The 23,539-nt window shown below is 39.9% G+C and overlaps 3 protein-coding genes across 4 annotated transcripts; 1 reads left to right on the forward strand and 2 right to left on the reverse strand.

Annotated features, from left to right (window-relative positions):
* Nucleotides 1–4,478: 4,478 nt before the first annotated feature.
* On the forward strand, nucleotides 4,479–6,119 carry LOC115251011 (synaptotagmin-1-like). The gene is made up of 6 exons (XM_029841659.1): nucleotides 4,479–4,563; nucleotides 4,650–4,817; nucleotides 4,906–5,073; nucleotides 5,156–5,273; nucleotides 5,503–5,636; nucleotides 5,791–6,119. The coding sequence occupies exons 1-6, from the start codon at nucleotides 4,516–4,518 to the stop codon at nucleotides 6,025–6,027; spliced, it is 873 nt and encodes a 290-aa protein (XP_029697519.1). The 5' UTR covers nucleotides 4,479–4,515; the 3' UTR covers nucleotides 6,028–6,119.
* A 1,062-nt stretch (nucleotides 6,120–7,181) lies between these two features.
* On the reverse strand, nucleotides 7,182–9,951 carry LOC115251012 (RNA polymerase II subunit A C-terminal domain phosphatase-like). 2 transcript variants are annotated; one of them, XM_029841661.1, is made up of 5 exons: nucleotides 9,882–9,951; nucleotides 9,578–9,702; nucleotides 8,739–9,068; nucleotides 8,426–8,570; nucleotides 7,182–7,632 (listed from the first exon to the last, which is right to left on the reverse strand). In XM_029841661.1, the coding sequence occupies exons 1-5, from the start codon at nucleotides 9,893–9,895 to the stop codon at nucleotides 7,551–7,553; spliced, it is 696 nt and encodes a 231-aa protein (XP_029697521.1). In that variant the 5' UTR covers nucleotides 9,896–9,951; the 3' UTR covers nucleotides 7,182–7,550. The 2 variants fall into 2 exon arrangements, 1 of the variants encoding a protein (XP_029697521.1); XR_003889555.1 differs by lacking the exons at nucleotides 8,426–8,570; nucleotides 8,739–9,068; nucleotides 9,578–9,702; nucleotides 9,882–9,951 and adding an exon at nucleotides 7,758–7,838.
* Nucleotides 9,952–10,050: 99 nt separating this feature from the next.
* Nucleotides 10,051–11,418, reverse strand: LOC115251013 (RNA polymerase II subunit A C-terminal domain phosphatase-like). The gene is made up of 4 exons (XM_029841662.1): nucleotides 11,321–11,418; nucleotides 10,829–10,901; nucleotides 10,424–10,564; nucleotides 10,051–10,267 (listed from the first exon to the last, which is right to left on the reverse strand). Exons 1-4 carry the CDS (start codon nucleotides 11,389–11,391, stop codon nucleotides 10,052–10,054), a joined length of 501 nt encoding a protein of 166 aa, XP_029697522.1. The 5' UTR covers nucleotides 11,392–11,418; the 3' UTR covers nucleotide 10,051.
* Nucleotides 11,419–23,539: the final 12,121 nt, after the last annotated feature.

Consider the following 23,539-nt stretch of genomic DNA (forward strand, 5'->3'; position numbering starts at 1 on the left):
TGACTAAAGTTAAATCATTGTTCTGAACATCTCTGTTGTCACCTTTCAACAGAGGAAGTGAATCATTATGTTTGTGATTTAAGTTTTCTTCAGTCGTGTTACAAAATATCAATAATAAAAGATACAATTATTAATTATAAAGAGTATTTCTACTGCTACTGATGGGGCCCATTGTTGCCAAGGACAGACTGTTTGAGGATATTGTGGTATGGGCCTTCTCAATGCTGTCTCTGGATATGGCCAATTAATTTCTTTTGATCTTTTAAAGCAAAAAGTGTCCAAGTAAATGTGCTGGAGTTAGCCTTCAAAGCTAACACTTCTGTAGCATAGCTATTATGCCAAAATATTTTGATGGATTTCCTAATTTTTAAATCTATGCAATACATTTTTAAATCTATGCAATGAATATGGCAATATTCATAGTAGCTGTAGAGAGTAAACTTACGAGTCCTGACAGTTACTTCCTTGAAGACAAGTGTCAGGTGACTGTGCACCCGGAGGCTCTGGGTTCTCCATAGGCTTTTTATTTTTAGAGAAACAACCGATTCCCATCAAACTCCTTTTCTCTAAAGCTGGCCATGAAAAAAAAAAGTTACTGTCAGAAAACCAGATTTAAAAACCTCATACAGATTCACATTTTGTTCCAGTCAAAAGCAATAGATCCTTAAACCCAAACAATTAAGAACAATTAATTTTGCAGCCTGTCCATACCTGCCACCTCACATGAACTATTTTACGTTCAAGAAAATGGTAAAAAACCAATTTGAAATCTTTATTTGATTCTCAAAACTTGAAAAAATTGTGGAGTCTTGCATCAAACAGATCAATTACCCACAGATTGTGATTTAAATCTGCAGAGTATAATATGAGCTTCCAAAATGTAGTAGGTTGAAAATTAAATTAAAGGTATTTTCTCCAGCTTAACATCAGCTTGGAGTGCCAAAAAGGTCACCCTCCATCCTAAACAAGGTCAAGTGAAAAGGCGTTGCAAATGTTGATGCGTAATTTCGCCTCAACATCTCCAAATGGGTGCCGCGTAAACGCAGTAACTCTCTTGAGCAAGGCACATATTTCAAAGCATTTGTCAAATCCTGACACGTTTCAATCAGCTCTGATTTGGAAAGCATTAACAGCTGATCATTTTGATGAACATTTCCTTTTCGTTACAGTTCAATATAAACTCCATGTTGAGCAAACTTTGTGTGAGGGTTGTTATGTTTGCTGTCTGCAGAATGCAAAATGCCACTGAAATCTACTGTTGTTTTAGGGTTGTTTTGGCCATGGAGAAGTCACATTCAGTGACAAAGATTATATAGATATAATATAATATTTATAATACGATATAAAGATGATCAGCAGATAACACTCAACAGCCACACACACACACACACATACATACATACAAACACACACACACACATACATACATACATTACAAAATTTCACTGAAATGTGTTCATAATATATTGAAAGCATTAAGAGCTGATCATTTTGACGAATGTTTCCTCTTCTTTGGAGTTCAATTTAAACTCCATGTTGGCCAATTCAGTTGGTGTATTATGCAGTGATAATAAATAGGAATTCATTAAACCATTACAGAGGTTATAATAATGAGCAAAATAAAGTAAAGATCAATAGAAGGGCTTGTCACACAGTGTACTGTACCTGTCTATCAGCGAGTGTGGAATGAATGCCTGGAGAGGTTTTTTCCTAAGTAATGTGCTGTGCCTTGATGTCTGGTTGTTACAGTGGACATGAAGAGCAAACTTTGTGTGAGGGTTCTTACCTATTATATGTTCGCTGTCTGTAGACTGCAACACGCCACTAAAATCTACTGTTGTTTTGGCTACAGAAAAGTTTTATTCAGGTTTAAAAACAATTTTATTCGGTTTAATCTTTTTTATCTAGTTCACTGGCCTCAGATTTATCGAAGTACCAAATATAAAATGAAATAAATATTATCAGCAAATAACACTTATCAGCCAACTTGTCCACCTTTGCATATATTGAGAGGTTGTGGCTAAGGTAGATATATTGTCTTTATAGATTAATGAGTTTAAAGCATCAAAGAAACTTCCAAGCCAGAATTGCAGATTTTTTTTTTTGGTCAAGTGCCTGTATTGGACAGGTTGAATTATTATATGGGAAATCTAGTCCAGTACATCTGCTGACTGAAAAATAAGCACATAATTGAACTACAAATAAAGCTTTGTGCATGTCCACGGAGTGGGTCTAAAAATACCTTAAAAGTATATAGATATGCTGGAAATCCTGCTCCAGACACGAACATGCGCGCGCACACACACACATACAGACACATGCGCGTGCACACACACACATATGCACACACAAACACACACACACACACATACATACATACATTACAAAATTTCACTGAAATCTGTTCATAATATTTTGAAAGCATTAAGAGCTGATCATTTTGACGAATGTTTCCTTTTCTTTGCAGTTCAATTTAAACTCCATGTTGGCCAATTCAGTTGGTGTATTATGCAGTGATAATAAATAGGAATTCATTAAACCATTACAGAGGTTATAATAATGAGCAGAATAAAGTAAAGATCAATAGAAGGGCTTGTCACACAGTGTACTGTACCTGTCTATCAGCGAGTGTGGAATGAATGCCTGGAGAGGTTTTTTCCTAAGTAATGTGCTGTGCCTTGATGTCTGGTTGTTACAGTGGACATGAAGAGCAAACTTTGTGTGAGGGTTCTTACCTATTATATGTTTGCTGTCTGTAGACTGCAACACGCCACTGAAATCTACTGTTGTTTTGGCTACGGAAAAGTTATATTCAGGTTTAAAACCAATTTTATTCGGTTTAATCTTTTTTATCTAGTTCACTGGCCTCAGATTTATCGAAGTACCAAATATAAAATTAAATAAATATTATCAGCAAATAACACTTATCAGCCAACTTGTCCACCTTTGCATATATTGAGAGGTTGTGGCTAAGGTAGATATATTGTCTTTATAGATTAATGACTTTAAAGCACCAAAGAAACTTCCAAGCCAGAATTGCAGATTTTTTTTTTTGGTCAAGTGCCTGTATTGGACAGGTTGAACTATTATATGGGAAATCTAGTGCAGTACATCTGCTGACTGAAATATAAGCACATAATTGAACTACAAATAAAGCTTTGTGCATGTCCATGGAGTGGGTCTAAAAATACCATAAAAGTATATAGATATGCTGGAAATCCTGCTCCAGATACACACATGCGCGCGCACACACACATACACACACATGCGCACGCACACACACACATATGCACACACAAACACACACACACACACACATACATACATACATTACAAAATTTCACTGAAATGTGTTCATAATATATTGAAAGCATTAAGAGCTGATCATTTTGACGAATGTTTCCTCTTCTTTGGAGTTCAATTTAAACTCCATGTTGGCCAATTCAGTTGGTGTATTATGCAGTGATAATAAATAGGAATTCATTAAACCATTACAGAGGTTATAATAATGAGCAAAATAAAGTAAAGATCAATAGAAGGGCTTGTCACACAGTGTACTGTACCTGTCTATCAGCGAGTGTGGAATGAATGTCTGGAGAGGTTTTTTCCTAAGTAATGTGCTGTGCCTTGATGTCTGGTTGTTACAGTGGACATGCAGAGCAAACTTTGTGTGAGGGTTCTTACCTATTATATGTTTGCTGTCTGTAGACTGCAACACGCCACTGAAATCTACTGTTGTTTTGGCTACAGAAAAGTTATATTCAGGTTTAAAACCAATTTTATTCGGTTTAATCTTTTTTATCTAGTTCACTGGCCTCAGATTTATCGAAGTACCAAATGTAAAATTAAATAAATATTATCAGCAAATAACACTTATCAGCCAACTTGTCCACCTTTGCATATATTGAGAGGTTGTGGCTAAGGTAGATATATTGTCTTTATAGATTAATGAGTTTAAAGCATCAAAGAAACTTCCAAGCCAGAATTGCAGATTTTTTTTTTTGGTCAAGTGCCTGTATTGGACAGGTTGAATTATTATATGGGAAATCTAGTCCAGTACATCTGCTGACTGAAAAATAAGCACATAATTGAACTACAAATAAAGCTTTGTGCATGTCCACGGAGTGGGTCTAAAAATACCATAAAAGTATATAGATATGCTGGAAATCCTGCTCCAGACACGCACATGCGCGCGCACACACACATACAGACACATGCGCGTGCACACAAACGCATATGCACACACAAACACACACACACACACACATACATACATACATTACAAAATTTCACTGAAATCTGTTCATAATATATTGAAATCATTAAGAGCTGATCATTTTGACGAATGTTTCCTTTTCTTTGCAGTTCAATTTAAACTCCATGTTGGCCAATTCAGTTTTTTTTTGCCTGTGTGTATGTGTGTGCTCGTGTCTGCGCACGCGTGCAGCTTGTCCAGCAATTTAAAGATGAAGAGGAACTGCACTGTCGGGAAAAGCGCCCCAGGAGACGGAGAAGATGGGCAGGCTACATTTCACTTTAGATTACAATTTCACTGATAATATGGTGCGATGACTCTTTTTTTTTTCACCCTCTGTCAGCTGTAAGCCCGCACACTTTAAATTCTCAGCCTATGTTTTTTCCTTTGCTAGCTGGTTGTAGGTATCCTGCAAGCTGCTGAGCTGCCAGCGATGGATGTGGGGGGAAGCTCTGACCCCTACGTTAAACTCTACCTCCTCCTGGACAAAAAGAAAAAGTTTGAAACTAAAGTTCACATGAAGAACTTTGATCCCAACTTCAATGAGACTTTCTCATTTAAGGTAAAGGCGCTATAAAACAATAAATAAACAAAATAAAATAGAATTTCAGCACTAGATGTTTATTCTGCATTAATGTGCTGCCCTCTAGGTACCCTACACCGAGCTTGGTGGCAGGACGCTGGTGATGACCGTGTACGACTTTGACCGTTTCTCAAAACATGATGCTATAGGAGCTGTGAAGATACCAATGAGCACCGCTGATTTCAGCCAGTCTCTTGAAGAGTGGAGGGATCTACAGAAAGCAGAGAAGGAGGAGGTGGGAGCAAATAATTAAAGAAATGAGATTGGATGATTTTACAAACTCTCACTGATGGATCATGTTTGTGTCTGTGTATTAGAGTGAGAAGCTTGGAGATGTATGTCTGTCACTTAGGTATGTGCCCACTGCTGGAAAGTTGACAGTGATGATTTTAGAAGCCAGAAACTTGAAGAAAATGGATGTGGGAGGGCTGTCAGGTGGGTAGAGCCATTTAAAACCACACGCAATCACTGCATTTGTGTCTGTACGCACTAATTTAAGCAGATGCAATGAAGGAAGCCAAGCAATAGGCCAAAAAGGCGCATCTGTTATTTGGTGTAAATGAAAGTCTAACTAGTCGGGACTCAGACCCACTGCACATGTGCCGAACTGACGACATTTCCGGGTTGCTCCTCCTCCGTCAAACCTTCGTTTTCTCTATTTTAGACCCTTATGTGAAAATCCACTTCATGCAAAATGGGAAAAGACTGAAGAAAAAGAAAACAACGATAAAGAAGAACAGTCTGAATCCTTACTACAACGAGTCCTTTAGCTTTGAAGTGCCATGTGAGCAGATAGAGGTACTCGGCGTTCACATTTGCATGTTTGTCCCTAACATCTTCCAGCCCCTTATCCTAACATCACATTCACACATCCTCACTTCCCCAAAAATGTCCTTTTTCAAGAACACATACACAGATTCTGAAAAACTGATTTCCTGTGTGTGTTCCATAGAAAGTGCAGATTGCAGTGACTGTGTTGGACTACGATAAGATTGGCAAAAACGACGCCATTGGGAAAGTGGTGCTGGGTGCCAGCAACACTGGGACTGAGCAACGCCACTGGTCCGACATGCTGGCTAACCCACGCAGGCCAATAGCTCAGTGGCACAGCCTCCGGCATCAAGAGGAAGTCAACTCTTTACTTTACCTCAAGCAATCTCTTAAACCTCATATCTTACCTCTCATATAATTCCCATATGATACAAAAAAGAAACTTACTTTAATAAAAATGACAATACTCTATACTAACCTTAAGACTGTCACCTGATTTGGTGGAAACATGAACTTGTTCCTTTAGGAATTCTAACTCAAGGGTCTAAGAACAGAAGGTGTCACAACTTTGCAGCTTGAAAAGCTCTCTGAGGCGACAATGTTTGTGATTTTGGGGTCTTAATAAACTTGGTTTGATTTAGATGCAGCTCTTGGGCATTACAAGGGTTTTGATTTAATCGACCAAAATTCAAGACCAAAGTACTTATACAAGTACACAATATGTTCTACCTCCCAGTGTAGTTGAAATTTGGAAATTATGTTCTGGCTAGGTTTGTGATTGAAACAGATTTTGAGCCAAAAGCCAGACCCAAAATGCAGACATAGACACAACACACAGGTTTTATTTTCAAAAATTTAATGAAACATTAAAGTGACAGATGACTGGAAATGGAAATGGCAAATTACAGGCAAGCAAAGCTGATTAGAACAATTAATCTGGAAATGAGCAAAATAGGACAAGACAGGTGATGCAGGTAAAAACACAAAAGCATGAGAGCAAACGCTTAATCTACAAAGGTTTTCTAGCAAAGGGGGCCAAGCATTACTGCAGAGGGATTTACAACGATCTGGTGGCTGATCTCCAGCGAATTCAGCATTTTTTTTTTATATGGGAAAATAGGATGGCTGATCAGCCTGCTGTGTTCTGATGTCCCACAGCAGCTGGACTATTGGTATGTTTGCCACATACAAGATTTATGTGGCATTTGTATTGATCTCACAGCTTAGGGGTAGCAGCATTTCAGCTACCATGAACTGTCAGGATGCTGACTTTGCCGTTGATTGACAGGAAACGGGGTGGCTGGTCTGTTTTTAGGGTTTAGTAGTGGTTGTCGAAATTGCCTTGGCTGAGTAAAGCCTGGGCCTCTGCGATTGCGATTAGATTCAGATTCAGATTCAGATTCAGATTCAGATCCTTTATTGTCCCACACGGGGAAATTTACAGTGCAACAACAGCAACAAGAGCACTCAGAGAAAAATAAGATAGAATCAAATAGAAATCAAATGGAATATACAAATGGAATATACAAATGGAATATACAAAGAGGGTGCATATTTATTAAAGGTTATTTCTCCTGCTGCTGCTGGGGCCCTTTTTTGCCAAGGATGGATTATTCTGTGATATTGTGGTATGGGCCTTATCAATCCTGGCTCTGGATATGGCCAATTCATTTCTGGTGGTCTTTCAAGAGGACGACATTTTATTATTGGTCTTACTGGTTCCTGGGAGGTGCTAAAAGTGGCCTGGTATGGCTCAGGTCTCGAATATGGATAATGTCTGACCTGGCCTGCGTTCTGCATCCAACTATCCAAGGCGGTTGGCCTCTGTTGGCTTGGGCTTGGTGCTTTTTTCCAACGCCTCTTTTGGTTGCGAGACCATTGTTGTTGTTTGGTTCTTCTTTCTTCGATTCCCTGATGTGGCTGGTTTGCTGTTCCTTGGGCCTAGTCGTTTCCCCATCCCTGTGGCTGTGAACTGCCCAAGTCTATGGGCTCCTCCAGTCTTGGCCTTTTTGCTGGCCTTTCACTGAAAAAAGTGACCAGAGATCCATGAAGCAATGTGTCCAGCATGTGAGAGTTAACATGTAGAGTATTTATTTAAAAAGAAATGTTAGCTGCAAAAAAAACCTACAGAATAAAAATTGTTCTTACATGTCTACACTATCCATCGGTTTGGACATCTCATCCTCTATCCAGTATCTCTTTTGTTGTCGAGCATGATGTCCGGGTTGCTGACAATTATTGCTGCACTCTGAGGTGTCATTTTGGTTTTGATGCAATGGATCGGCACTGTGGTGCAAAAAATACGTTTGTTAGGATTACTGTGCTCTCAATTTTTCTAGTTCAACATCCTTCCTGTTTTAACCTCATGCCATTTTGCAACTACATTCATTAATACATAATTTATTCCTTTCACATATTTGGGAAGTCCTTAATGGGACTACATGGTGACTAAAGTTAAATAATTGGTCTGAACATCTCTGTTGTCGCCTTTCAACAGAAGAAGTGAATCATTATGATTGTGATTTTGGGTGTGATGATTGTCAAGAAATTTAAAAAAAATGATTAAATATTTAAGATTTTTTCTGAATACGTTTTTTCAACATTTCTTTTGATACCTTAAGTTTAAACTATCGAAGAGATCCTTTCTTTCATTAAAAATCCAACCGATCTGCTTCACAGTCACAGTGTCCGAATCAGTGACTTCTAACGGGGTTTTTTTCGGCTTTAAAACATATTTCCTCCTGAAAAAATATTTCAGATTTTTGGGGTGCCTCAAAGAATATAATCCAACAAATTCTTATATAAAGATTAAAAACCTGATCATCTCTTCTGGAATATCATCATTCAATGAAAAGAGGAATTCTTCTTCCCTCTCCCAGTGGTACCAACAAGACCACAGCCAAGAAGGGGTGACAATGTGAATGTCCTTGTCTTGTCGCGCTATAAAGGCCTTCTTTGTACCTGTTTGGGATTGTTCTCAAACTTTACTTGTAATACAGGCAATGAAATAAGTAAATAAAAAGATTTAAGATTTAAGTATTGTAAGAATGTAGCTTTTAACAACTGTGCTGCTATTGGCTTTGGTTATATTGTACTATATCATTATGTCATCAAAGTGGCTGTACATACGTGTTTTCGTTGCAATCAAATGCGTGGTGCAATTTGCATTTGCAGAGCGCAGAACGACGTTCTTCTCAACCTTTGCCCCCAAACCTTGGGCACAATGGTACTCAGCAATGATCGGAAGCGCGGAACCCTGTGGAACAAGTCCGCTGAACACTATTGTTGTTCCCTCCAGTGTTTTTCTTCTGAGCTCTGGAATAATCTTGGAAAGATCTGGCACTTCAGCGATCTCCTTCCGCTGGTAAGCCTCATAGCGGCTGTAGTACTCTGTGTGGATGCGCTTCAGCACGTTTTCCAAGTAGGGCAAGTAGTCATCGTTGTCTTCTTGATTGTTATCTGCCACCAAAATGAGAAATGGTTATAACATTTTAAAATCCTTCTCAGGTGTGAGTGCATCTCGCTATTAGTAGATTCTCTTAATAGGGATGGGTGAGCTCTGATACCAGGAACTAGTATTGGACTGATGCCATCTTTAATTTATTTGGTACCTGTAATCGCTGTCAATCCCAATCACCAATACTCAAGGCAAAAAAATGCCCTGTTGAAATATAGCACGCTGCCTTCACAAACATGGTCACTTCCATCACGGAAATGTCACCGCTTTGAAAATTGTATGAAGTTAACAAAGGACCAGACCTGTGCAGAATGCAAACTCTGCAAAATTGAAATTGGAAGAGGTGGTATGTGTATAGCTGAGTTTTTTTTTGTTTTTTTTTTGTTTTGCCCGTTCATTCATACAAATACATTAAAGTACTAAAGGTGGAGCATTGGTAGCTCATTCTGTAGGTGACTGGGCTGAGAAGCAGAGTGTGAGTGTTTTTTCTTGCAAACAATAGATGCCTTACCTGATGCATCCTTGTCCTTGAAATAGAAGTATGGCCTCACTTCAATGAGGGCAGGGGCATAATTCCATACATCCTGTCGGTCATCAATCATGCAAATCATTGATTCACCACAGGGGCTAAAAAACCTGCGAGGACAGACCCAAAGATAACTTTATTATACAAATTTACTTTTGCCTCGTAATTGTCACATTGTCTCTGTAGTTTTCAAAATTGCGATGCGTAATAACTCAGAATTCTCCAAAAAAACAAATAAGTTATTTCTCCGCCTCTCTCTCCTTTGTCCTTCATGGGATGCAGTTCTCACCTCACATTTTCCATCTTGGATGATGGAAAAAAACAATCATCTCTTGAGATAATCCGGTCAGCAAACAGGGTTTTAGTGGGATCCAAATAATCTGGAATGTTTCACGTTCACAAACATTGAAATTCTCATAATCTCTTTCTTTTCCTTTGAACTAAAATATTTTCAAAGTTTTACCAGCAAAAAAGGATTACAATTATTCTCATTCCAAATGTGAGAGTTTTAAGGTTAGGAGAATTACCTGCAATAATCTTTGCATATGGTCGGGATGCAAAGGTAAAAATATTGAGCTCATAGAGTTGAGACATTTTCTCTAAGAACTCCTTGTAGTATGGCCGTATTCGTATATGATAAGGATTTGAATTTTCCATTGTCATCTTGAACAAGTTCTGAAGGAAGTGATAAACACATATAGATGAATTGATGCTACTTCCATTCTTATATGGATATATAGATCATAAAATTTAAACTAACCATTAAATACTCCTTACAATAAGAGACAAGAAGAAAGCACAGTATTTCCAGATCTGACAAATATCCGGTACCTCATTAGGAGAACATTCGCAGGGCTCCTCGGTAGCATGGATCAATGTATTATCCAGATCCACCATCAGAACCAGTTTTTTACTCTGGTGGAGTTTATTCTGATGAACTTTCGTCAGTCTTTCTGATAACCGTTGAAATGTCTGAAAGGGATAAATCAGTGAGGAAATCTCAGCATCTGTTATCAATGCACAAATCTTTATTATGATTTATGATCATTAAAATGACAAATCTCAACCAATATACAATTTTACTGGAGATATACAGTACCGTATATATACCCACACCTATACAGTATATATGCGTGTGTGTGTATATATATATCAATCAGTTGTTTTTAGAAAGACATGACACATACACATTGAAAATAACATTAATGAGTAAGAGAAATAAAGTTTGTTACTGACCTCTAAAGTGATGTCTTCTTCAGGAGTTTCATTCCCCATCGGTGCCCCCAGGCTCTCCTCTGTGTTGGGTGGCCTTGGAAGGAAGCACAAAATGTCAATTTTTTTCATCGTGTGTAAATTTGTACTTGTCTTTAATTATGTGCTGTATTGTTTTATTTATATGTGAACATTTTTAATCCGGAGACAGTGAAATAGAAGAAAGTTCTATTTTTAATTCTATTCTATTTTAAATCTTTGGACAAATATGAAAATTGATAATGAAATGCGTTTTAAAAATGGGTTCCAGTTGATTTGATTAGGACAATACATATTAATCATCTTAGCAGCAAAAAGTGTCCAAGTAAATGTGCTGGAGTTAGCCTTCAAAGCTAACACTTCTGTAGCATAGCTATTATGCTTAAATATTTTGATGGATTTCCTAATTTTTAAATCTATGCACCTTTCCGCAATGAATATGGCAATATTCATAGTAGCTGTAGAGAGTAAACTTACGAGTCCTGACAGTTACTTCCTTGAAGACAAGTGTCAGGTGACTGTGCACCCGGAGGCTCTGGGTTCTCCATAGGCTTTTTATTTTTAGAGAAACAACCGATCCCCATCAAACTCCTTTTCTCTAAAGCTGGCCATTAAAAAAAAAGTTATTGTCAGAAAACCAGATTTAAAAACCTCATACAGATTCACATCTTGTTCCAGTCAAAAGCAATAGATCCTTAAACACAAACAATTAAGAACAATTAATTTTGCAGCCTGTCCATACCTGCCACCTCACATGAACTATTTTACGTTCAAGAAAATGGTAAAAAACCAATTTGAAATCTTTATTTGATTCTCTAAACTTGAAAAAAATTGTGGAGTCTTGAATCAAACAGATCAATTACCCACAGATTGTGATTTAAATCTGCAGAGTCTAATATGAGGTTCCAAATGTAGTAGGTTGATTTATAATCAAAGTCATTGATGATCAAAGCCTTGTGGCTTTGTTCTTTCAATATCAAGGTTTCTCCATAATCATGTGTTATTTGGCACATCATCACTATCTTAAAGTTTGATTATTCTGTTCAAAAATATACACATAACCTTGGTTACCAAGGTTATATCCATGATGCATTGTAATAATACACTGTACATGCTATATGGTCATTTAAATTAAAGGTATTTTCTCCAGCTTAACATCAGCTTGGAGTGCCAAAAATATCACCCTCCATCCTAAACAAGGTCAAGTGAAATTGCGTTGCAAATGTTGATGCGTAAATCCGCCTCAACGTCTCCAAATGGGTGCCGCGTAAACGCAGCAACTCCCTTGAGCAAGGCACATATTTCAAAGCATTTGTCAAATCCTGACAAGTTTCAATCAGCTCTAAGTTGGAAAGCGTTAACAGCTGATCATTTTGATGTATAAAGATGATCAGCAGATAACACTCAACAGCCACACACAGACACACAGACACACTACAAAATTTCACTGAAATCTGTTCATAATATATTGAAAGCATTAAGAGCTGATCATTTTGACGAATGTTTCCTTTTCTTAGCAGTTCAATTTAAACTCCATGTTGGCCAGATCAGTTGGTGTATTATGCAGTGATAATAAATAGGAATTCATTAAACCATTACAGAGGTTATAATAATGAGCAAAATAAGGTAAAGATCAATAGAAGGGCTTGTCACACGGTGTACTGTACCTGTCTATCAGCGAGTGTGGAATGAATGCCTGGAGAGGTTTTTTCCTAAGTAATGTGCTGTGCCTTGATGTCTGGTTGTTACAGTGGACATGCAGAGCAAACTTTGTGTGAGGGTTCTTACCTATTATATGTTCGCTGTCTGTAGACTGCAACACGCCACTGAAATCTACTGTTGTTTTGGCTACGGAGAAGTTATGTTCAGGTTTAAAACCAATTTTATTCGGTTTAATCTTTTTTTACTAGTTCACTGGCCTCAGATTTATCGAAGTACCAAATATAAAATGAAATAAATATTATCAGCAAATAACACTCATCAGCCAATTTGTCCACCTTTGCATGTAATGAGAGGTTGTGGCTAAGGTAGATATATTGTCTTTATAGATGAAAGAGTTTAAAGCATCAAAGAAACTTCCAAGCCACAATTGCAGATTGTTTTTTTTTGTCACGTGACTGTATTGGACAGGTTTAACGAATATATGGGACATGTAGTCCAGTACATCTGCTTACTGAAAAATAAGCACATAATTGAACTACAAATAAAGCTTTGTGCATGTCCATGGAGTGGGTCTAAAAATAACATAAAAAAATATAGATATGCTGGAAATCCTGCTCCAGACACACACATGAACACACACACACACACACACACACACACACACACAGAAGCCCTTCTCCCCACAGAGACTGCATGTAATGTATCAGCTGTGACATCAGGTCACCCAGGTGGTGAAACTGTCAGTGTAAGCTTGGATAAAGGTGCATTTTTAAATTTTTCATCCTGGTGTGGGTTAAGGTCATGTGTGGTTTTTTTTTGTTTGTTTCTTTTTTTATTAAGATATTCGTACAGACATGGTAATAGTGTAATCTCCCATTTTATTTAAAAAAAACACATGTTGAATATATAGAGAGAAACAACACAGTAAATGATCTTCTGATTAAATTTTATACTTCATATCTGTGCCTGTGTGTATGTGTGTGCTCGTGTTTGCGCACGCGTGCAGCTTGTCCAGCCATTTAAAGATGAAGAGAACCAAGAAACTGCACTGTCGGGAAAAGCGCCCCAGGAGACGGAGAAGATGGGCAGGCTACATTTCACTTTAGATAACAATTTTACTGATAATATGTTGCGATGACTCTTTTTTTTTTCACCCTCTGTCAGCTGTAAGCCCGCACACTTTAAATTCTCAGCCTATGTTTTTTCCTTTGCTAGCTGGTTGTAGGTATCCTGCAAGCTGCTGAGCTGCCAGCGATGGATGTGGGGGGAAGCTCTGACCCCTACGTTAAACTCTACCTCCTCCCGGACAAAAAGAAAAAGTTTGAAACTAAAGTTCTCAGGAAAAACCTTGATCCCAACTTCAATGAGACTTTCTCATTTAAGGTAAAGGCGCTATAAAACAATAAATAAACAAAATAAAATAAAATAGAATTTCAGCACTAGATGTTTATTGTGCATTAATGTGCTGCCCTCTAGGTACCCTACACTGAGCTTGGTGGCAGGACGCTGGTGATGACCGTGTACGACTTTGGCCGTTTCTCAAAACATGATGCTATAGGAGCTGTGAAGATCTCTGTTGTCACCTTTCAACAGAGGAAGTGAATCTTTATGCTTGTGATTTTAATTTTCTTCAGTAATGTGTTACAAAATATCAATTATAAAAGTTACAAAGATCAATTATACAGGATATTTCTACTGCTGCTGATGGGGCCCATTGTTGTCAAGGACGGACTGTTCTAGGATAAGGTGGTATGGGCCTTCTCAATGCTGTCTCTACACATGGCCAATTCATTTCTGCTGATCTTTCAAAAGGAATACATTTGGTTTTAATTGGTCTTAGCGGTTCCTGGGAGATGCTAAAAGTGGCCTGATATAGCTCAGGTCTCCCATTTGGATTATAGTTGACTTGGCCTTGTTTCTGCATGAAACTAACCAAAGGTGGTTCGGTGCTTTTCTTTGCCAAAACCTCTTTATGTTGTCATACGAGTGTTGTTGTTCGGTTCTTGTGACTTCGCTGGGCTACTTTCTCTCAAAGCCCTGATGTGGCTGGTCTGCTGTGCCTTGGGCCTGGTCGTCTCCCCATCCCTGGGCCCGGTCGTTTCCCCAGCCTTGGGCCCGGTCGTTTCCCCATCCCTGGGCCCGGTCGTTTCCCCAGCCTTGGGCCTGGTTGTTTCCCAATCCCTGTGGCTGTGAACTGCCCCCGCCTATGGGCTCCTCCTGTCTCTGCTCATTCTTCGGCCTTTCACTGAAAAAAGTGACCAGAGATCCATGAAGCAATGTGTCCGGCATGTGAGAGTTAACATGTAGAGTATTTACTTAAAAAGAAATGTTAGCTGCGAAATAAAACTACATAATAGAAATTGTCCTTACATGTCTCCAGTATCCATGGGTTCGGACATCTCATCCTCTATCCCGACGCTCCTTCGGTTGAGAGTATACCATTGTTGCTGCTGAAAATTATTGCTGAACTCTGAGGTGTCATCGTGCTGTTGATACAATGGAGCGGCACTGTGGTGCATAAAATATATTTGTTTGTTAGGATTACCGGTACTGTGCTCTCAATATTTCTAGTTCAACATCCTTCCTGTTTTAACCCCAGAGCATTTTGAAACTACTTTTATTCATATATAATGTATTCCTTTCACATATTTGGGAAGTCTATAATTGGAGAACATGTTGTAAACATCTCTGTTGTCACCTTTTAACAGAGGAAGTAAATCATTATGCTTGTGATTTTAATTTTCTTTAGTAGTGTGTCACAAAATGTCAATTATAAAAGATAAAATTATCAATTATAAAGGTTATTTCTACTGCTGCTGATGGGGCCCATTGTTGCCAAGGACAGACTGTTCTAGGATATTGTGGTATGGTCCTTCTCGAGGCTGTCTCTGGACATGGCCAATTCATTTCTGCTGATCTTTCAAAAGGAATACATTTGGTTTTAATTGGTCTTAGCGGTTCCTGGGAGATGCTAAAAGTGGCCTGATATAGCTCAGGTCTCCCATTTGGATAAGGTTTGACCTGGCCTGGTTTCTGCATCCAACTACCCAAAGGTGATTTGGTACTTTTTTTTGCCAAAACCTCTTTATGTTGTCATACCAGTGTTGTTGTTCGGTTCTTGTGACTTCGCTGGGCTGCTTTCTCTCAAAGCCCTGATGTGGCTGGTCTGCTGTGCTTTGGGCCTGGTCGTTTCCCCATCCCTGTGGCTGTGAACTGCCCCAGCCTATGGGCTCCTCCAGTCTTGGCCTTTTTGCCGGTCTTTCACTGAAAAAAGTGACCAGAGATCAATGAAGCAATGTGTCCAGCATGTGAGAGTTAACATGTAGAGTATTTACTTAAAAAGAAATGTTAGCTGTGAAATAAAACTACATAATAAAAATTGTTCTTACATGTCTACACTATCCATCGGTTCGGACATCTCATCCTCTATCCAGTATCTCTTTCTTTTTCGATTATGATGTCCGGGCTGCTGGAAATTATTGTTGAACTCTGAGGTGTCATCGTGCTGTTGATACAATGGATCAGCACTGTGGTGCAAAAAATACATTTGTTTGTTAGGTTTACTGTGTTCTCAATATTTCTAGTTCAACATCCTTCCTGTTTTAACCCCGTGCCATTTTGAAACTACTTTTATTCATACATAATTTATTCCTTTCAAATATTTGGGAAGTCCTTAATGGGACTACATGGTGACTAAAGTTAAATCATTGTTCTGAACATCTCTGTTGTCACCTTTCAACAGAGGAAGTGAATCATTATGTTTGTGATTTAAATTTTCTTCAGTCATGTGTTACAAAATATCAATAATAAAAGATAGAATTATCAATTATAAAGAGTATTTCTACTGCTACTGATGGGGCCCATTGTTGCCAAGGACAGACTGTTTGAGGATATTGTGGTATGGGCCTTCTCAATGCTGTCTCTGGATATGGCCAATTAATTTCTTTTGATCTTTTAAAGCAAAAAGTGTCCAAGTAAATGTGCTGGAGTTAGCCTTCAAAGCTAACACTTCTGTAGCATAGCTATTATGCCAAAATATTTTGATGGATTTCCTAATTTTTAAATCTATGCAATACATTTTTAAATCTATGCAATGAATATGGCAATATTCATAGTAGCTGTAGAGAGTAAACTTACGAGTCCTGACAGTTACTTCCTTGAAGACAAGTGTCAGGTGACTGTGCACCCGGAGGCTCTGGGTTCTCCATAGGCTTTTTATTTCTAGAGAAACAACCGATCCCCATCAAACTCCTTTTCTCTAAAGCTGGCCATGAAAAAAAAAAAGTTACTGTCAGAAAACCAGATTTAAAAACCTCATACAGATTCACATTTTGTTCCAGTCAAAAGCAATAGATCCTTAAACCCAAACAATTAAGAACAATTAATTGTGCAGCCTGTCCATACCTGCCACCTCACATGAACTATTTTACGTTCAAGAAAATGGTGAAAAAAACCAATTTGAAATCTTTATTTGATTCTCAAAACTTGAAAAAATTGTGGAGTCTTGCATCAAACAGATCAATTACCCACAGATTGTGATTTAAATCTGCAGAGTATAATATGAGCTTCCAAAATGTAGTAGGTTGAAAATTAAATTAAAGGTATTTTCTCCAGCTTAACATCAGCTTGGAGTGCCAAAAAGGTCACTCTCCATCCTAAACAAGGTCAAGTGAAATGGCGTTGCAAATGTTGATGTGTAAATCCGCCTCAACCCCGTGACACTTTGAAACTACTTTTATTCATACATAATTTATTCCTTTCAAATATTTGGGAAGTCCTTAATGGGACTACATGGTGACTAAAGTTAAATCATTGTTCTGAACATCTCTGTTGTCGCCTTTCAACAGAGGAAGTGAATCATTATGTTTGTGATTTAAATTTTCTTCAGTCATGTGTTACAAAATATCAATAATAAAAGATAAAATTATCAATTATAAAGGGTATTTCTACTGCTACTGATGGGGCCCATTGTTGCCAAGGACAGACTGTTTGAGGATATTGTGGTATGGGCCTTCTCAATGCTGTCTCTGGATATGGCCAATTAATTTCTTTTGATCTTTTAAAAGGAAGAAATGTTCTAATTGGTCTTAGCGGTTCCTGGGAGATGCTAAAAGTGGCCTGATATAGCTCAGGTCTCCCATTTGGATAATGTTTGACCTGGCCTGGTTTTTGCATCCAACTACCCACAGGTGGTTTGGTACTTTTTTTTGGCCAAAACCTCTTTATGTTGTCATACCAGTGTTGTTGTTCGGTTCTTGTGACGTCGCTGGGCTCCTTTTTCTCAGAGCCCTGATGTGGCTGGTTTGCTGTGCCTTGGGCCTGGTCGTTTCCCCATGCCTGTGGCTGTGAACTGCCCCAGCCTATGGGCTCCTCCTGTCTTTGCTCATTCGTCGGCCTTTCACTGAAAAAAGTGACCAGAGATCCATGAAGCAATGTGTCCGGCATGTGAGAGTTAACATGTAGAGTATTTACTTAAAAAGAAATGTTAGCTGTGAAATAAAACTAGAGAATAGTTTTAGAGCATGATGATTTTAATTTTGTTTAGTAGTGTCTTACAAAATATCAATTATATAAGATCAGGGTGTGTCAAGAAAAAAAAAAAAAAAAAAAGATTAAATATTTAAGATTTTTTCTGAATAATTCAAATGCATTATTTCATTTTTTCCTGAGACAGTGAAATAGAAGAAAGTTCTATTTTTAATTCTATTCTATTTTAAATCTTTGGACAAATATGAAAATTGATAATGAAATGCGTTTTAAAAATGGGTTCCAGTTGATTCGATTAGGACAATACATATTAATGATCTTAGCAGCAAAAAGTGAAGCTAACACTTCTGTAGCATAGCTATTATGCCAAAATATTTTGATGGATTTCCTAATTTTTAAATCTATGCACCTTTCCGCAATGAATATGGCAATATTCATAGTAGCTGTAGAGAGTAAACTTACGAGTCCTGACAGTTACTTCCTTGAAGACAAGTGTCAGGTGACTGTGCACCCGGAGGCTCTGGGTTCTCCATAGGCTTTTTATTTTTAGAGAAACAACCGATCCCCATCAAACTCCTTTTCTCTAAAGCTGGCCATGAAAAAAAAAAAGTTATTGTCAGAAAACCAGCTTTAAAAACCTCATACAGATTCACATTTTGTTCCAGTCAAAAGCAATAGATACTTTAACACAAACAATTAAGAACAATTAATTTTGCAGCCTGTCCATACCTGCCACCTCACATGAACTATTTTACGTTCAAGAAAATGGTAAAAAACCAATTTGAAATCTTTATTTGATTCTCAAACTTGAAAAAATTGTGGAGTCTTGCATCAAACAGATCAATTACCCACAGATTGTGATTTAAATCTGCAGAGTATAATATGAGCTTCCAAAATGTAGTAGGTTGAAAATTAAATTAAAGGTATTTTCTCCAGCTTAACATCAGCTTGGAGTGCCAAAAAGGTCACCCTCCATCCTAAACAAGGTCAAGTGAAAAGGCGTTGCAAATGTTGATGCGTAAATCCGCCTCAACGTCTCCAAATGGGTGCCGCGTAAACGCAGTAACTCCCTTGAGCAAGGCACATATTTCAAAGCATTTGTCAAATCCTGACAAGTTTCAATCAGCTCTAAGTTGGAAAGCGTTAACAGCTGATCATTTTGATGTATAAAGATGATCAGCAGATAACACTCAACAGCCACACACAGACACACTACAAAATTTCACTGAAATCTGTTCATAATATATTGAAAGCATTAAGAGCTGATCATTTTGACGAATGTTTCCTTTTCTTAGCAGTTCAATTTAAACTCCATGTTGGCCAGATCAGTTGGTGTATTATGCAGTGATAATAAATAGGAATTCATTAAACCATTACAGAGGTTATAATAATGAGCAAAATAAGGTAAAGATCAATAGAAGGGCTTGTCACACGGTGTGCTGTACCGGTCTATCAGCGAGTGTGGAATGAATGCCTGGAGAGGTTTTTTCCTAAGTAATGTGCTGTGCCTTGATGTCTGGTTGTTACAGTGGACATGCAGAGCAAACTTTGTGTGAGGGTTCTTACCTATTATATGTTTGCTGTCTGTAGACTGCAACACGCCACTAAAATCTACTGTTGTTTTGGCTACGGAGAAGTTATATTCAGGTTTAAAACCAATTTTATTCGGTTTAATCTTTTTTATCTAGTTCACTGGCCTCAGATTTATCGAAGTACCAAATAGAAAATGAAATAAATATTATCAGCAAATAACACTCATCAGCCAACTTGTCCACCTTTGCATATATTGAGAGGTTGTGGCTAAGGTAGATATATTGTCTTTATAGATTAATGACTTTAAAGCATCAAAGAAACTTCCAAGCCAGAATTGCAGATTTTTCTTTTTTTGGTCAAGTGCCTGTATTGGACAAGTTGAACTATTATATGGGAAATCTAGTCCAGTACATCTGCTTCCTGAAAAATAAGCACATAATTGAACTACAAATAAAACTTTGTGCATGTCCATGGAGTGGGTCTAAAAATAACATAAAAGTATATAGATAGTTGCGAATCTGTGTGACAGCTAGCCAACAACCTCAACCACTGACTCCGGCTGAAACTCCCTTTAACACTGGATACAAATACCACCGAGGGATTGGTAAGACATTTCCCTTTTAGCTTCACTGTACGGACTCGCTGACTGAGTTACGCTGACCGCTACAATTTTTATTAAGCCACGCGGACGGAACGCACCGTTTGGGGACCCGCGTTGCTAATGCTGGCTAACAGCGGTGCCACCTGTTTGAATGCGCTTGTAACAAAGACGCGAGGTGAACAACGTTTGGCGGTGTCGTGACGAGACCGAGCTGTCGTTCTCCCCACCCCGCGAACGGCCCCACTCAGACGGGAACAGACACTCATCGCCCCGGGCTCTCAGAGTTAGCATTAGCGTTAGCTCCGCCGGTAGCCCGGCCAGCCGTCCAGCCGGGGCTGAAGTGGAGGTGCGTTCACGCCTCGCAACGTAGCAACAAGTGGGAAGTGATGCGGATTCGCTTTTTGAGGGCGCAAAAGGTCGTGTGTTTGAGAAACATTACAGCAAGTGTTGAAAAGTGACCATAACCCCCCCAGGCAGGAGTGGGTCATTACCAGGTGTGTGTTTGACAACTCACCGGAGCCCTAGCGTCCATGGCCCCACTCTCTTCTTCATCCAGCTGTGCCAACTGTGCCTACCTTGCTGTAAAGATCCAGGAGCTAGAGCAAAGAATCTCCACCCTATATCAGATCCAGGAAGCTGAGAGATTCATTGACACCATCGTTTTCAAAGAACCCCATCCCGACTCCGCTGATGCATCTGATCCCGACATCACCGCTCCTAACACCACTGTCGCCACCACCTCTCCTCCGGCTGTTCATCCACTCATCTCCCCCGATGCCTCCTCTACGAAGCATGCAGCAGGACCCAGGGCTAATCTCAAGCCTCGGGCTAGCTCCACTCCATCTCAACAGGAGCAATGGTCCCAGATCAGCGCCCGCACTGGGAAAACAAAGCGTCCATCACAGGCTCCTTTCTTCCACCTCCACCTGGAGAACAAGTTCACCCCTCTTGACCATCATGATTCCCCCCCTCTACCCGCATTGTCCTGGACTTTGTCCATCCGGCTATCTGATGGGACCGGCAGCTTTCCGTCGTCTTCGTCCCGTCTACCCCCTCCCGCCCCTGTGCCCGACCACCCCATCCCGGGGCCCCTCCAGAGGCGCTCCTTGTCATCCACTACACCTGCACCGCAGCTATCCTGTGCCCCTTCTGACTCGCCTCCGCGTCCATTCTTCCCCACTCTCTTGAAAACTCTGCCAGCTTCGATCAAGAGAATCATGATCCATGTCGGGACAAATGACACATCCCTCCACCAGTCCGAGCTCACGAAGGATTATTTTAGAAAACTTCTGAACTTCCTGAAAACCTGTGGACTGTCTGCTTTCATCAGCGGCCCCCTCCCTACTCTTGGCCGTGGGTGTGGCCGATTCAGCCGAGTCCTCAGCCTGCACACCTGGCTTCATTCTGCCTGCCAAGCCCATAGCATTGCCCTCGTGGACAATTTTGACCTGTTCTGGAACCGTCCGTGCTTTTTAAAATCGGACGGAATTCATCCAAACCACGCAGGTAGCCGCATGCTAGCAGCTAATCTGCAAGACACCGTCCATTCCTCCCCATATGCCTGACTACTTATCTCCCCATCTCACTCAAATCCCTCTCCCTCCATGATCCACCCACTGTCAACGACCCCTCCCCAGAGCTCCCCCCGCTGGCAGATTATCCAACTGTCTCCCTCAGCCACTGGCCTCTCCAAGATTAGCTCTCCTCCCATAATAAACCACAGGAGCAACCAACTGTTCCCTATTCCCGTCCTCATAACCAACAGACACCGCTCTGGCAGAAACACCTCCCGGACTATCAATCACTCAGTCTTAGCCAGCCCATCCGTCCAGGCTCTGACTCACACCAAACTTGAAGACACTTCTGTCAGCTTCGGACTTCTTAACATCCGCTCACTCACGAACAAGGAACACCTCATCCACGATCTCCTAACTGACCGCAATTTCAACTTTCTTTGTATTACGGAAACCTGGCAACAACCAAATGATTTATCCTCACTCAACGACTCCACCCCACCGGACTATACATATTTTTCCCACCCCCGCTCCCACGGCCGTGGTGGTGGTATCGCAGTGATTCACCACCAGAAGTGGAAGATCCTTCCGCTTCCATCATCCTCATTTGAACATTTGGCACTTACAATCTCTGGACCCACTCCCACCGTCATTGCCACTATTTATCCCCCCCCCCCAAGCCCAACAGCAACTTCCTAAATGACTTTGCCGTCTTGCTCACCCATCTATGTACACCAGGGGTGGGGAACCTCCGGCCTCCGGGCCGTATAAGGCCCGCGAGACCATTTCTACCGGCCCGCAACGCAATAAGATTGTAGTATGAATGAATAAAAAAAATCAGGAAAAAACGTATCGGCAGCCATTCATTTTCTGAGATAAAACGGACGGTAATGTTATGTCTGAGCAAAGGTCAGGGTCAGTGAACACAGCATGTGATGTACGTATTGGGCGGACTGATTGACACGGACGAAAAATTGATGTATCATGGCGACTGTCAAGAAAAGAAAGGTGGATGCAGAATGCCGTTTATTCCAGGAGAAATGGACAAATGATTTTTTCTTTGTCGAAGTAAAAGGCAAGCCAGTGTGCCTAGTTTGTGGCGAGGCGCTGGCGGTGATGAAAAAGGCAAATCTCGAGCACCATTACAGCACGAAACATGCTAAACTCGATGAGTTGAAAGGACAGATGCGTGTGGATAAAGTTAACGCTCTTCGTCGGAGTTTGGAGGCTCAACAAGCAGCTTTCATACGACCATCTTCCGACAGAGAGAATATTACACGAGCAAGTTTTGTGGTGAATTAATAGCCAAGAAGCTGATAGCCAAGAAGCTGAAACCTCACGCCGAAGGAGAGTTCGTGAAGGAGTAGCCGCCGCTGAGGTTCCCGCGCCGGACAAAGTAAAACTTTTTCAAAGCGTCAGTTTGTCTCGAAGAACCGTTGCAGACAGGATTACTGACATGGCACAAAATATTGAAAAAACACTGAGGGACACTGCAAGAGACTTTGAGTATTTTCTCTGGCCTGTGATGAGACAACTGACATCACAAACACAGCGCAGCTTGCCATTTTTGTGCGTGGGATTCCCACCAAGTTTGAAATAAAGGAGGAGTTGTTGTCTTTCCAAGCCATGCATGGCACTAGTAAAGGTGAGGATTTGTTCAGTCAAGTTGTTGTGGCCATGAACAATTTTGAACTGCCATTTGAGAAGTTGAGCGGAATCGCCACTGATGGAGCACCCGCAATGGTTGGCACGCAAAAAGGATTGACTGCATTAGTCAAAAAAGAAATGAGCCGTCTGGGTCTGGATCCAAGTGATATAGTTGTGTGCCACTGTGTCATACATCAAGAGAGTCTGTGTGCACATTCCCTGAAGCTTAACAATGTGATGAAAACCGTCGTG

Source organism: Takifugu rubripes, chromosome 9, assembly GCF_901000725.2.
Source record: "Takifugu rubripes chromosome 9, fTakRub1.2, whole genome shotgun sequence".
Classification (NCBI taxonomy): domain Eukaryota; kingdom Metazoa; phylum Chordata; class Actinopteri; order Tetraodontiformes; family Tetraodontidae; genus Takifugu; species Takifugu rubripes.

What these genes read in the sequence shown, in the direction of transcription:
- LOC115251011 (XM_029841659.1), top strand. Translation starts at nt 4,516, where the DNA reads ATGGGCAGGCTACATTTCACTTTAGATTACAATTTCACTGATAATATG. An exon ending in ACAATTTCACTGATAATATG is followed by an intron (nt 4,564 to 4,649) that starts GTGCGATGACTC and finishes TTCCTTTGCTAG; the next exon opens with CTGGTTGTAGGTATCCTGCA. An exon ending in TGCCATGTGAGCAGATAGAG is followed by an intron (nt 5,637 to 5,790) that starts GTACTCGGCGTT and finishes TGTGTTCCATAG; the next exon opens with AAAGTGCAGATTGCAGTGAC.
- LOC115251012 (XM_029841661.1), bottom strand. An exon ending in CAAGGACAAGGATGCATCAG is followed by an intron (nt 9,069 to 9,577) that starts GTAAGGCATCTA and finishes TTTTGGTGGCAG; the next exon opens with ATAACAATCAAGAAGACAAC. An exon ending in TTTGATTGCAACGAAAACAC is followed by an intron (nt 8,571 to 8,738) that starts GTATGTACAGCC and finishes AATCCCAAACAG; the next exon opens with GTACAAAGAAGGCCTTTATA.
- LOC115251013 (XM_029841662.1), bottom strand. Translation starts at nt 11,391, where the DNA reads ATGGAGAACCCAGAGCCTCCGGGTGCACAGTCACCTGACACTTGTCTT. An exon ending in GGAAGTAACTGTCAGGACTC is followed by an intron (nt 10,902 to 11,320) that starts GTAAGTTTACTC and finishes CTTCCTTCCAAG; the next exon opens with GCCACCCAACACAGAGGAGA. An exon ending in AAGAAGACATCACTTTAGAG is followed by an intron (nt 10,565 to 10,828) that starts GTCAGTAACAAA and finishes TATCCCTTTCAG; the next exon opens with ACATTTCAACGGTTATCAGA.